Source organism: Phalacrocorax aristotelis, chromosome 7 (genome assembly GCF_949628215.1).
Source record: "Phalacrocorax aristotelis chromosome 7, bGulAri2.1, whole genome shotgun sequence".
Lineage (NCBI taxonomy): Eukaryota > Metazoa > Chordata > Aves > Suliformes > Phalacrocoracidae > Phalacrocorax > Phalacrocorax aristotelis.
In genome coordinates, this window is record NC_134282.1 from 11,144,323 (window position 1) to 11,156,463 (window position 12,141).

Genomic DNA, 12,141 nt, shown 5'->3' on the forward strand with positions numbered 1-12,141 from the left:
GTGCAGAGACCCCCACCAGCTGCGGAGGTCATGGGTATGCCTGGGCACCCGGTGGCTGCACGCTCGGCTTTGGCGGCGGTGGAGCTGTGCCCTGGTAAGGATGGGCTGATCAGGGAGTATGAGGAGCCCTGCGGATTTTGGTAACGTTGGCTGTGAGTGCCTGGTTAAGGAATGCTGCTCTCATCTGTTCCACGTGCTCTCAAGTTAAAACAGGGCGCATACCCGGTGTCACGGGCTGTTGCACTATTGATTAGGCTGCTGCGCATGCTTCCTTGCGCTTTTCTGTTGCGTATATTGTTTTTAAGCGTTGTTCACTGTTACGTGACTCCACTGGCTATTTAGGGCACTCACTGTGCACGATTTCTCGCTGTGAAAGTGTGCACCTTTGTCTTCTAGGGGATGGAAACACATAAGGAAGGGGCCCACTTTGCACCTTTCCTGTATTGGCGTTTATACCACGACCTTTAAGCTAAAGGTGTACTGTATGAACTCTGATGATGCAAAAGAAGGTTACAGATTAGAGATTTGAGAGCTGTATGGGTAACAGGAAGAAATAAAGCTTCTTTTAAGGGAAGACTTTGCCTTGCAAGTGGAAATGAAACCCAAGTAACAAAGAGCAGATTTTAAAAACATCTCGCACCGCGCCCTGCGGGGGCCGAGCTCCTGGTGACGGGCGGGGCGGGGGAGCTGCGGGCTCGCGCAGCGCAACGCGGCTGCGCCCACGGCGGCCCCGCGGCCCCGCCCCGAGCGGCGGCAGGAACCCGCCCCGGCGGCGGGACGGAGCTGGTCCGCCGCTGCTGTCCCCGGCCAGGAACGCTTCCGCCCGGAACTAGCGGGGCGGGGGCTGTGCTTCCGGGGGGGACAGGGGACGGGGCCTTCCTCCGTCATGGCCGCTCGGCTGCTGTGGCGGGCGTCGCAGTGGCTGCGGACCGGGGCCGGGGCCGGGGCCGGGGCCGGGGCCGGGGCCGGGGCCGGGGCCGGGGCCGGGGCCGGGGCCGGGCGGGTTGCCCTCAGCACCGCGCCGCCCCACGAAAAGAAGCGGTGGCTCCGCGCCTACCTGGAGCAGCAGCGGCTGGAGGCGCCCCCCCAGCGGCGGTGAGAGCCGGCCCGGCCCTCAGGAGAGGGCGGGCGGCGGCGGATGAGGGCGGTGGCGGTGGCGGTGTCGGCGGGGCTCGGGGGGAGAGGGGGAGCGCAACAGGCTGACAAATAGGTAAAATCAAAGCGTTTAAACACCACGTCGCCTTTCGGAGCAGAATGTTTTTAGCCCCGGAGGTCAGCGTAGCCGCGTCTCTGACCGTGGCAGGGGCCCGTCCTGTGGCAGGCAAGCAGTGCTTGGCGCTAGGGTTTTTAAACACCAGTTTTGATCTTCAAAGCCAATTTAGTTTTTCATTTCCTTTCAGTCATCTGAAAGGCACGATGCTTGCAGTACGGGTAACTCCTTGTTCTGTTTCTGAATCTGTTTTCCATGCCTGTAGATCGGAGAAGCCCAACTGGGATTACCAGGCAGAGATACAAGCTTTCAGCCACCGGCTACATGAAAATTTTTCTGTGGATCTTCTCAAGACTGCATTTGTTAATTCTTGTTATGTTGAAAGTGAAAAGGCAAGACGCCAAGAACTTGGGCTAGACAAAGAAGCAGCTGCTCTTAATCTACAAGATAACAGTAAACTTGCTGAACAAGGGATGTCTTTTTCACGTTCTTACCTGACGCAGTGCTTTGAAGGTGCCTACCCAGCTTTGCCTGCAAAGGGGATAGGAGCACTCGTTGATTTTCTTACCAGTCAGGAACTTGTTTCTTATGTGGCTCAAAACCTGTCTATACAGGACCTGACGCTTTGCAAAGAGTTTCCTGTCCCACCAAATGTGTTACAGAGGACGTTCTTTGCTGTAATAGGAGCCTTGCTCAATAGCAGTGGGCCTGAGAAAACGGGGATCTTTGTCAGGGTAAGTCATTACTTATATGTTTTTGTACTGACAAAAACAACATCTAAGGGTCTCAGAAGTTACAGGGGAAAAGAAGGCAAAAACCCCCCAATATTTTCTTATACCTTGATGGCCAGAGATTGGCAGAAGTTTGGTAATACCTGTAACAAGACAATTTGACAATGAGATCTGGTGGCGATGGTTGGGTGGGGTTTTGGAGTTGTGGGTTTTTTGTTTTCTTTAGGAAGCACAGGCTGGTCAAGTATATAAACTTATATACTTCGGGTTTATAATGGTGATATTTCAGTATTTGCCGACACCTGCCAAGGGAAAGTATTATATTCCATGCACTATAGTAGCAAATAATGAAATTATTCCATGTCAGGTCACATATATCTTCAATTTAAAAAAAATTAACATTTTATATAAAGCAGGCACTCAGTTCATAGGCTTTTCATGTAGAAGCGCAAGCACCTAAAGGTATTTCACATAAAAATGTTCAGTTAAAATGTAGCGTTACAAAAGAGTTTTAGCAGCTACTGTCCTTTTAGTTGTCCTTTTCACTTATTTCTAGTCTTGCAATGGAGATATATTTGTTAAAATCTTATTTCTGATACAAGCCCCTTGAGAGGTCTCCAAGAGCAAGTAGCCGTTAACAGGCAAGAGAGCAGTCCAAACTTTTCACCAACAGGTGAAAAGTCCCATGGGTTTGCACGTTCCCTTCAACCTGTTTGCAGAACTCTTCTGATGTACAGCTTCTTGCTTGGTAGCAGCACTGAGTTGCTTACCTCGTACTCGGAGCTGTGCATAAGTATTGTTATAACCCCTGTCTTGGGCTGGTGCTGCTCCTTCTTGAGGTCTGGGCAGCTGACTTTGCCCAAGGCACACACCCTGTCAGGGGCTAAATTGGAACCAGAGCTGCAATGTGTAGCGACACTGGTTAGCTGTGCTTAGCTGTGATGGAGCGCTGAGCAGTTTCATCATTCATCTCAGCGATTTATTGTCAACTGTATTAATGCCTCTTCATATTGTGTTTTTATTAGGAGACACCAGAAGCTAGAGCCTTCATTAGCTTTCCCATTAATTGTAACTTCTAAATATTCTTGTTTAGGATTTTTTTATTCCTGAACTCATTGGAAAAGACCTGTTTGAGATCTGGGAAGTTGTAAATCCTATGGGCTTACTAGTGGAAGAACTGACCAAGAGGAATATCTCTTCTCCAGAACCAAGAATTACCAGGCAGTTGGGAGTCAGCACGGTTCTACCACTGTACTTTGTTGGGTTGTACTGGTTAGTACAATGTTAAAGTGAAATGGATTTAAGCTGGGGGAAAGGGGAGGAGGGAAGATGATGATCTTTTGCTTATCTACTCATGCTGTTTGGTCAAGTTATTACAGAAAAGAAACCTCACAGTGACATCCTTATAAAATCAGCCATTTAAGTGTTGGCCATAGCTTGCTGTGGTGATGCATAAAAAGACAGTATCTGACGAAAGGGCTTCAAAGTCTAAGCTGGGTGCACAGGAGAGTCTGGGTGTATATTCTGGGTCACCTGACGTTGGAACTTTGCAAAGACCGTAACTGAATGGCTTCAGAGGGTCCACAGCTGTATCCAGGGCTTAGAGAAGGGTAAAGAGAGATAGACATCAGGAGAGGTGGGGTTGAAGAGAGACTTATTTTATATTCCAGATAAGCTTTTTAATTTTCAAATCATGGGCACTGTAAACTAGGCAAGAGGAGTGTCTGTATCCAGACAAGGCTTAGGAAGTTCCAGTCATCCCTGGTGCACTTGTCTCAGGTGTGGTCAGTGCTTGTCCTGGTCTCTTGCCCAGGGCTAACATTGCTCCTCTGGAGCAGGACAGGACCTTCTTGCACCAAAACCCACATCGTTGCTTTGCTAAATGAGCTGCAGATAAACGCATGGTAAGATTGACTTAGCTTGTTCTGATTTATCATGCTTTGATTTATATGCCTCCAAAGATTTATTATCTTACATAAAAGAAAGGAACTTTGACTATATTTTCTCAGCAATCCATGGTGTCCCTTCACAAACTGTTCCTGTTCAGTGTCTAGAGATGTTGATTAAATAGAGCTGAGAACATACTTCATAAAATAAACTTCTCTGTGAATCCTTCTGAAGAAGTTTTAAAATGCTTTATTACCAGGGGAGGAGAAGAGACAGAAGCATTTCACTTCTTCATTTAAACTAATCAGAGTAATGAATTTGCATATTTTTAACACGGCTAACAAATTGAACACTGTAAAGAATCAGTGACATGTTAGGAATCTAAATGAACACAGTATAGTGTTCTTCCAGGAAATGGACGCATTTCTGATTTGAGTTTCCACGACTGAATATACAATCACTTACCGTTGCAGGAAAGCCCAACGGAAATGATTGCATTTGCGTATATATAGAAATTACCTTCAGTATTCACAGACAACAGAGGAAAAAAAAATCTAGCAACCCTTATTCATGACACACAGCAGTGCTCAGGATTTCATGATGAAAATGTTTTGGTTTTGGTTTTGTTTTTTTCCCCCCAAGCGATAAGAAGATTATAGCTGAAGGTCCTGGTGAAACGCTGCTTGCTGCAGAGGAAGAAGCTGCCCGCGTGGCACTGCGGAAGCTATATGGGTATACAGAGAACAGGAGACCTTGGGATTACTCGAGACCCAAACAGGGATTTGCAGCTGACAAGGCTATCGGCAGTAACTAGGTGATAAAAGACATTTCTGATTTCTCTTAGGAATTAGTGGCTTCCATGCTGAAAATATATGTAATTTGGAAAGCAAAATTCAGTTTGGTTTTCTGATCTTAGTGCTTGAAACTTTCAAATCAAACATGGTATTAAAATAAAGTCTTTTCCTTTTGCACAATGTTTAATATTTGCTCATTTTCCTAAACATAACAAAAGTACCCTTATTCTGAATTTTTTACTTTTGGCTGAGAATTTTTCCCATACGTCACAGGAGACCATTTTTTAATGATCTTTAATAAGGTGTGACAAAATCTCACTGTATAGAGAGAGGTTGCATGAATGCTTACTTGGAGATTGTTTTGAGGGTATTATTAATAAGATGAGTTGAATTACATATGCAACATTGGTCTGTGGATTGCATCTGGATTCGTTTGTCCTTGACCCTGTGAAAACATCAAATATGATGTTGGTGATACTGACACTGTTGGTGATCCAATTTAAAAAAAAAAAGCGCAGATGGCATTCTTGGGGTCTTACTGCTTGCATACGAATTTTGTTTGCCGTATACATTGGTTTCTGTTATTGGAGCATACTCTGAAAGAGGGTGTATTTTCAATTTTAAAACTTGTAGAAATTTCTCTGTTGCAAAACTAGGAATAAGTGAAAATAAGGATCATGAAGGCCTGAACCCAGAGAAATTGGAGAACATGATTTAATAATAGGCTTTTCTTTTTTCTTTTTGCTACTTTTCCTGTTTATTCCAGATACTTCATTTTCTTCCTGTCTTTTGGCTGCTTAATTTAAGCAGTCACGTGACTGAAGTGTTTGATTCAGTGAAATCAGTGTTTGTTTTGTTTGCACCAGCTGTAGCTCTTCCAGTGCAACTCCAAGTACATGGAAGGTCACTTAAGAATAACTCTGGTACCTGTACCATGTTCCTATTAAATGTCATAGAAACTCAGTTTGTGTACCAGAAAACAACAGATGCATGAGGGCTGTGACTCTTTTGAAATAATTTCCTTTTAAACTGAGTGAGCATCTGTTACAAACTGGGACTGAGCCCTCAAAGGAAGAAGCTGAATGTAAGACGGTGGTTAAAGTGTTTCCTGCCTTATCCCATTGTGAGCACTGGTGGTGAAAAAAGACAGCAGGTAAATGTGCCTTCATTAATCTGGAGGAGAAAAAATATGCAGGTGGCCGTTCAGACAGGTTGGATGTTACTGTCCACAGCAACAAGCATCCATTGCCTTCGTCCCCCAGGATGGATTTATGTGAGGGACATGTAGCAGCGAAAGGTCCCCAGCTGCAGTTGTGGCTCCTAAGCAGATCTGGCGTACAGTGCAGGTGGCACATTCCCTGCTGCCCCTGGGGTGAGAATGAGTTCTGACTCTGGTCTGCTTGATGGAAACAGTGTTAGCGTATTCAAGCAAAAGAACTCGTTGTCTGTGATCTGTGTGTGTCTTCAGTATTTTGTGTGACCCGCATCTTAAGTGTGTATAAAACGCTTATGTGGCTGGATAGAAGTGAAACCTTTCTTCTGTGTTCTGGCATGAGAGGTCACATGCACAAAAGCGTGAATATAAAAAAGAGAGCAGAAAGATCAGTCCAGCGTAAAATTGCTTAAGTGAAAAATTCTAGCTAGGTAATCTGTTATCACTTACATAAGCAAAGCCAATAAGGTCACTATATTCCAGGGGAATAACAGCAAAATCTGAAAAGAGGATAGAAATTACTCATGCTATTTTTAGTTTCCAGATGAGGTGTTTCTCTTACCTTTACCTATTTTAAAAGGACAATAGTAAAGGTGGGGTTCTTTACATCCAAAGTTTGTTCTACCTACTTTTTTATATATATATACAAGTTCATGTATTTTGAGAGAGAGAAAAAAGCAATTTTCAGGCACTTTACCTTAAAAGAATATTTAAGATCTGCTTACGGTGTCTTTCCAGTTTGGAATATGGGCATAAGTCCTAGGAAAAATGGATTACTGAATAGCGTGCTGGGAGAAAAATGAGTAACACAAGATAAACCAATTTATTGTGTAGTACATGTATGGAATGTCTTGAGCTCAAATGGAAAGACAGTTTGGGGACATAGAAAGAAAGGACTGGGTCTTCATAGAGGTGTCAGTGAAAAAGGAGTCTTTATAAGAAAATGTGTCCTACTTTCAAGCTTCGAAAGGTCAGAAAAGCATTTTATATAGTATCTGTGCTTTAATTTCTGGCACTCAAGCATATATTTAAGGATTTACTGTTGCAGTAGTGGGATCACTTACATATTTCAGATTCATAACTTCTTTTTTTTTCTTCCTTTTTTTTTTCTGATTCAGTAGCCATAAACAATATCTAAGTGGCATTACAAGATGTCTTAGATTTACAGAAATCAGTATCTACAAATTCTGGTGAGAATGGCAGCTTTTCTTCTACTCGAAACATTGTTCATGAAATTCCATGGTAGTTTTGATGTCTGAAAAGTACTTTGTAAGCTACTTGCATTGGTTCTGACCTAGGTGCTGTGTACAAGTGCATTTACATCTCCCAGTGGTTGTTCCTGTCTTAAAATCACATTTTATTTATTTTTCAGAGAAGACAATAGATCAAGCAGCGTATCAATAATTGACAGAAAGGAATCAGAACAGTTTATTCTTGCAGCCCGTTGAACAAGTCATTGATTATTGTTATGAATATTACATTTGTAAACTTAAGAGTAGAAAACATGTTCTTTAGCATTTATGGAATTTTGGAATACATTAACATCATCTCGAGTCATCTTGGATTATGGTTTTCTGTATGCTACCTTTTAACCTTATCTGATACAGACATTTCTGTTACTGTATTTGCATTTATCCTTCCCTTAACTCATTCAAACCTTCTCATAATCAAGATTTTTTTTAAGTGAAGTTATAATTGGTAAACCAGAACAAAAATAACAATATTTCTGTGCTAACTTAAAATATGATGTCATGTGTGTACTAACAGCTACATTTTGACAAAAGTACCGTGCTATAAGCTAACCCTTTTTTTAGCTTTCTTTTCCTTCTTGATCTTTGTATTAATTCACATAAGTGTGCTAATATGCTTAGACGCAGATATCAGTCAAATTATGAAATAAATGCACTACTAGTCATTAATCCATTAAAAGCAGTGGCAGTTTTGCTATTGATTTTGGTCTAGACTTGACTTTACTCCAAATGTTAAATAAATTTGGTGTGTGAATAGTCTTAGATTATTCTGTTTCTCTCATCTAGATCCTTTGTCTTTTTCTTGAAAGTGTTTTAAAAGTGATTTTGAGAAAGGTAAAAGAAGTTCTACTGTATTGGTCCCAGCTAAGTAATTGGAGAAAAACTTCTTAATATGCTTTCATGCTCTTTTATTAAGTTACTTCTGTTCCCAGTATGTGCTTTTGCTCATGTGTCACAAGCTGTTCAGTAAAGAAAAAGTTCAGGAATAATTCCTCTGTTAATTGTGGCTGTGACTTAAAGGCAGGATGTTAAAATACAATCAATTTACAGTTATCTCCATGTTAATTCGGAGATTGAAATTGCTGGTGAAAAGTTAAAGCTTGAATTGAAATTTCTTATACCAAACTCCTGGGTTTTATGATAAATCAAAAATTTAAATAAGCTGCTCTGGTATTATGTTGCTATAAAAAGCCATGAAGAATTCAAAACATCAAAAGATGTGTTGTCATTCTTTTTTGTAGGGCGGGGGAAAGGGATGATGCAGTACAGAAACATTAGAAAAGCCCTACTTTTTCTTGTCCTTAAGTTTACTGAGCGCTGAGGTAAACTTTAAACAGTCTCTAAACTATTTGGTTTCTCTTACATCTGAGCTTTGAAGTTTAATATTAAAGAGACGCATTTAGTGTAGAGAAGCAAGCATCTAAGGACAGATTGTTTTTATCTTTTCAAATTGATTCCGCTGATCTAATGGCACTGGTTTTGTGTGTTCACTGTTTCAGCTTGTCTAAGAAATTGTTGATAAATTAGGAAGATAGAATGGTCAGTAAATAGCCACTGTCATAGTGCAAAGTTGCACAGGGGAAACACGTCTGATCTGCCTGACAGAATCAGAGCATTGAGGGCTGTCGGTGATTCTTTAAGTCTTGGGTCATACTGTAATGCAGCACTTCATGGTGCACCTAAAAACTGGGGCTGGTCCTTGGGAAAAGGGTAGCTCTAGGGAGAAGGCAAATGTTATCACCCCTTCCTATTTTTGTGTAATAAGTGTAATGTTTCTGCCAATCTGCGGCAGCTATGCTTGTGGCTGTGCTCTTGAACTTCCAGTTTCATGTGCAAATATGTTATCTGAATTACTACAGCCCAGGTATTGCACGACTGTCGGGGACCTCCTGGATCATCAAGACAATCTGTCATCATCATAGCTATGTCATATGATCCTTTTCCTAGAGAGATTGAGCTCCATTTTAGAAGCCTTGGGTATTTTGCTCCTGTTGCTCCAGCTGGGAACAATTACAGAACCTCACTGTTCTGATACGGAAATTAAAAATTATGCTTTACCTCTGTAAGTATTAGTTGCCAGTTGTGTTCACTTGTTCTTATACCAGGGTTCTTTATCAGAAGAAATCTTAATTTTATTGACATTGGGAGAATTTTGCATTTAATTTCAATGAGATGAAAATTTCATCGAGTTTCAAATGTGCTTGAGAGTTCCCCTTTATAGGGTATCTCAACAGCTCTGCAGTGCTATGTTTTCCCCTAATTAGATTGGGATGCTTTTATAAATCAGAGCAACATTTGTTTTTGTAACTTGAGTAACATATTTTAGACTAATCATTACCTGACATCTGTAGTTTAATTCTCTTTGTCCTGAAGGCATGATTTTGGTTTGAAGTACTTCATTTTGGTACTTTATGCAGGCAACCAAATTTCATTGCATCAACAGGTGGGTGTGTCTATTAAAAGACCGTATTCTCAATAGTCATTCAGATGATGTGGTAAATTTTTATGTAGCATAACTAAATTAAAAACATGCATACTTGCAAAAAAAAAAATTTCTGAAAGAATGTTTTGATATCCAGCTTCAAATAACCTTTAACAGTATTTAATGCAAGTTGTTTCAGTAGAGAGAGACAATGGTTAGCTGTAGTCCGTCACTTCTGGGAACAGATTCTATAGTTTCATGATTCACACATATTTAGGAAAGTATTGAATCAAATCTTTGGTTCATCAGTGCCAGTATATTTGTCTCTTTCTGTAGGCTGTGGCTAGCACTTAGGGGGTGGGGGTGGTGGGAAGTGCCGCTGGCAATTTTTCCACCTTATAGAAGTGAGAAAATAAATACTTTTGCCTGGTGTGGGAGGTCAGTTTCTGAAGTTGCTAGGTTTGGAAGCTTTAAAATGTTCTGCTCTTGCTCATTTGACCATTTCTACAGAATGGTGCCACCATTTCCATAGTACATGATAACAGACCCCCTGCCACGTTGAGCTGACAGTTTTGTGGGGACATATCTAGATTTGTGACAAATATCTTTGAGGTAATGCAGGGCATATTGCCAGATCAAACAAATAATTAAGCCTAGTTGAATGAAAAATCAGGTGTTCCTCGAGTCTGGAAGAAGCACACTAGTGGAACACTACTGTCCTACATTAGATCTAAGCCTATGACAGCAAATTCAAGTAATTGGAGTTCACGGGTGCCATTCTGCAGTCTGTTCTTGTGGAGTATCTCCTTCATGGAGGCAACCCTACATAATTAAGAAAATAGTAATGAAACTGAGGAGGTATCACAGAATTAGTCCTGTAAGCGCAGAGGATTAACCGGGGGAAGCGTTCCCACCACCAGAGGGCAATAATTTGTCTGAAAGTCCTGGCTTGGTCCAATAAAGAAATTTCGTTGCTCTAATGATAATTTCAGTAGAAAGAACTAGGAGGCACAGCTTCATCCTCTTAAGTTAGGGGCAAAATTATCAGTGCTTGTGATGATAATGTAACAAAATGATTTGTAGAAGCAATTCCAATGTCAGAGAACGTGTAAGGAGGAAAAGAGTCCAGAGAGAAAATGGCTTCATTTGCTGAGTGCTAGCTGAACACTAATGGAAATAATTCCCTTTAATTTCAATTGATAGAAACTGAAAATGTTTACAAAATAACTTTTTCTATAGGCCATCAGAAGAAAAAATGGTTGCCTAATCTAAAAGTGTGTATCCAAAGGTTGCTCATTCCATTACATGGGCTTCCTGCATCAAGTAATGACTCTGGCAATGAGCTTAGTAGAACTACTTTTGTAATTTGATTGGGCTTTCATCACTAGGGGGCTAATGGTTTTAGACTGTAGTGGTTTACCTATCATTTCCTGCTTATAATATCAGAGTACAGTTCAGTTTTGCTTTTATGTTTCTTTTGCAGTAGAAATATATGTTAAATGTTTCTATCTCAAATACGATGTGGTGCTGTTTCAGCATGTTTTAAGTCAGGCAGACATGTTCAACAGCCTGTATCCGCCAAGTAGAGAAAATACTTTGGAGGTAAAAAAAAAAATAATAAAAAGACATTCACATTGGCATTTAGCAGATGCCCACATGGCAATTCATTATTGCTTCGATTGCTGCTTTTATTAGTTTAGGATGAACCTACCCTAGATGCGCATATCCATAAAGTTTCACTTCAAGACCCATGGCATTGCATGTTTTTCTTCCAGCTGCTGGGAATCTGCACTGACGCTCAGTGTCCTGTGACTTCAGGTATGATGTCAAAGTGAGGTTTGTGATTCAGTCTGTGTGCCGCATGAACAACAGACAGGCTGCTGAAGCTCATTGAAATCTAGACCAGTAGCAAAGCTGTTGATTGTTGCCAGGTTTCAGAGGTAGGTAATCTATTTCATGGTTTATTTCTCTGAAAGATTCGTTTTGAACTTGTCAGTTCTTAACTGGTTATTTCAGCTGCCTACTGGGAGCTTGGCTGTAAGACCAAGTGATTAGGAGATGATTGATCATGGATCAGATTGAATTTAGGTGATCTCCTTACCTCATGAGAGGTAAAAATGGGCAATTTAAAAATAACAAATTTGAACACTTTTCTGGACTGGAGTACTATACTAATAATTTCCTAGTAACCAAAAATATCAGGGACTAGATGAAAATAATCATAACTAATAATAATAAAGTATGATAAAATTTGCAATAAGCTTCAAAATTTTCCTTTAGAGAAGGATTCTCCCTGTTATAGATGGGATTTGCTACTAGTGACAGAATCCACTGCTGAATTACCTGATTCGTGCCAGATTCTTTTTGAAACCTGCAATGAATGCTTTTCATGCTTCAACATAATTTCCATTTTTGAAGCATAACAATACATCCTTTTACCATGAAGATGTCATTCCAAAGAGTTTGCGTTGACGAATGGTTATTTGGATTTCATTATACAAGGGGATGAAATTCGCTGTAAAGAGGAACGAGGGCAATTGTGGCCATTGCCTGGCAGTGCTAAGAGGCGCTAGCATAGAAAGAAAATGTGGTACTTCAGAGCAAAGCTGAGATTGTGGACAATACTCTGAAAAT

The 12,141-nt window shown here is 41.0% G+C and overlaps 1 protein-coding gene across 1 annotated transcript; it reads left to right on the forward strand.

The window, feature by feature from the left end:
* Positions 1-840: 840 nt before the first annotated feature.
* MRPL44 (mitochondrial ribosomal protein L44) lies at positions 841-4,802 on the forward strand. Its single transcript, XM_075098780.1, has 4 exons — positions 841-1,095; positions 1,476-1,944; positions 3,035-3,213; positions 4,471-4,802. Exons 1-4 carry the CDS (start codon positions 887-889, stop codon positions 4,640-4,642), a joined length of 1,029 nt encoding a protein of 342 aa, XP_074954881.1. The 5' UTR covers positions 841-886; the 3' UTR covers positions 4,643-4,802.
* The last annotated feature ends 7,339 nt before the right edge of the window (positions 4,803-12,141 follow it).

What these genes read in the sequence shown, in the direction of transcription:
- MRPL44 (XM_075098780.1), top strand. Translation starts at nt 887, where the DNA reads ATGGCCGCTCGGCTGCTGTGGCGGGCGTCGCAGTGGCTGCGGACCGGG. An exon ending in AAACGGGGATCTTTGTCAGG is followed by an intron (nt 1,945 to 3,034) that starts GTAAGTCATTAC and finishes ATTCTTGTTTAG; the next exon opens with GATTTTTTTATTCCTGAACT. An exon ending in TACTTTGTTGGGTTGTACTG is followed by an intron (nt 3,214 to 4,470) that starts GTTAGTACAATG and finishes TTTCCCCCCAAG; the next exon opens with CGATAAGAAGATTATAGCTG.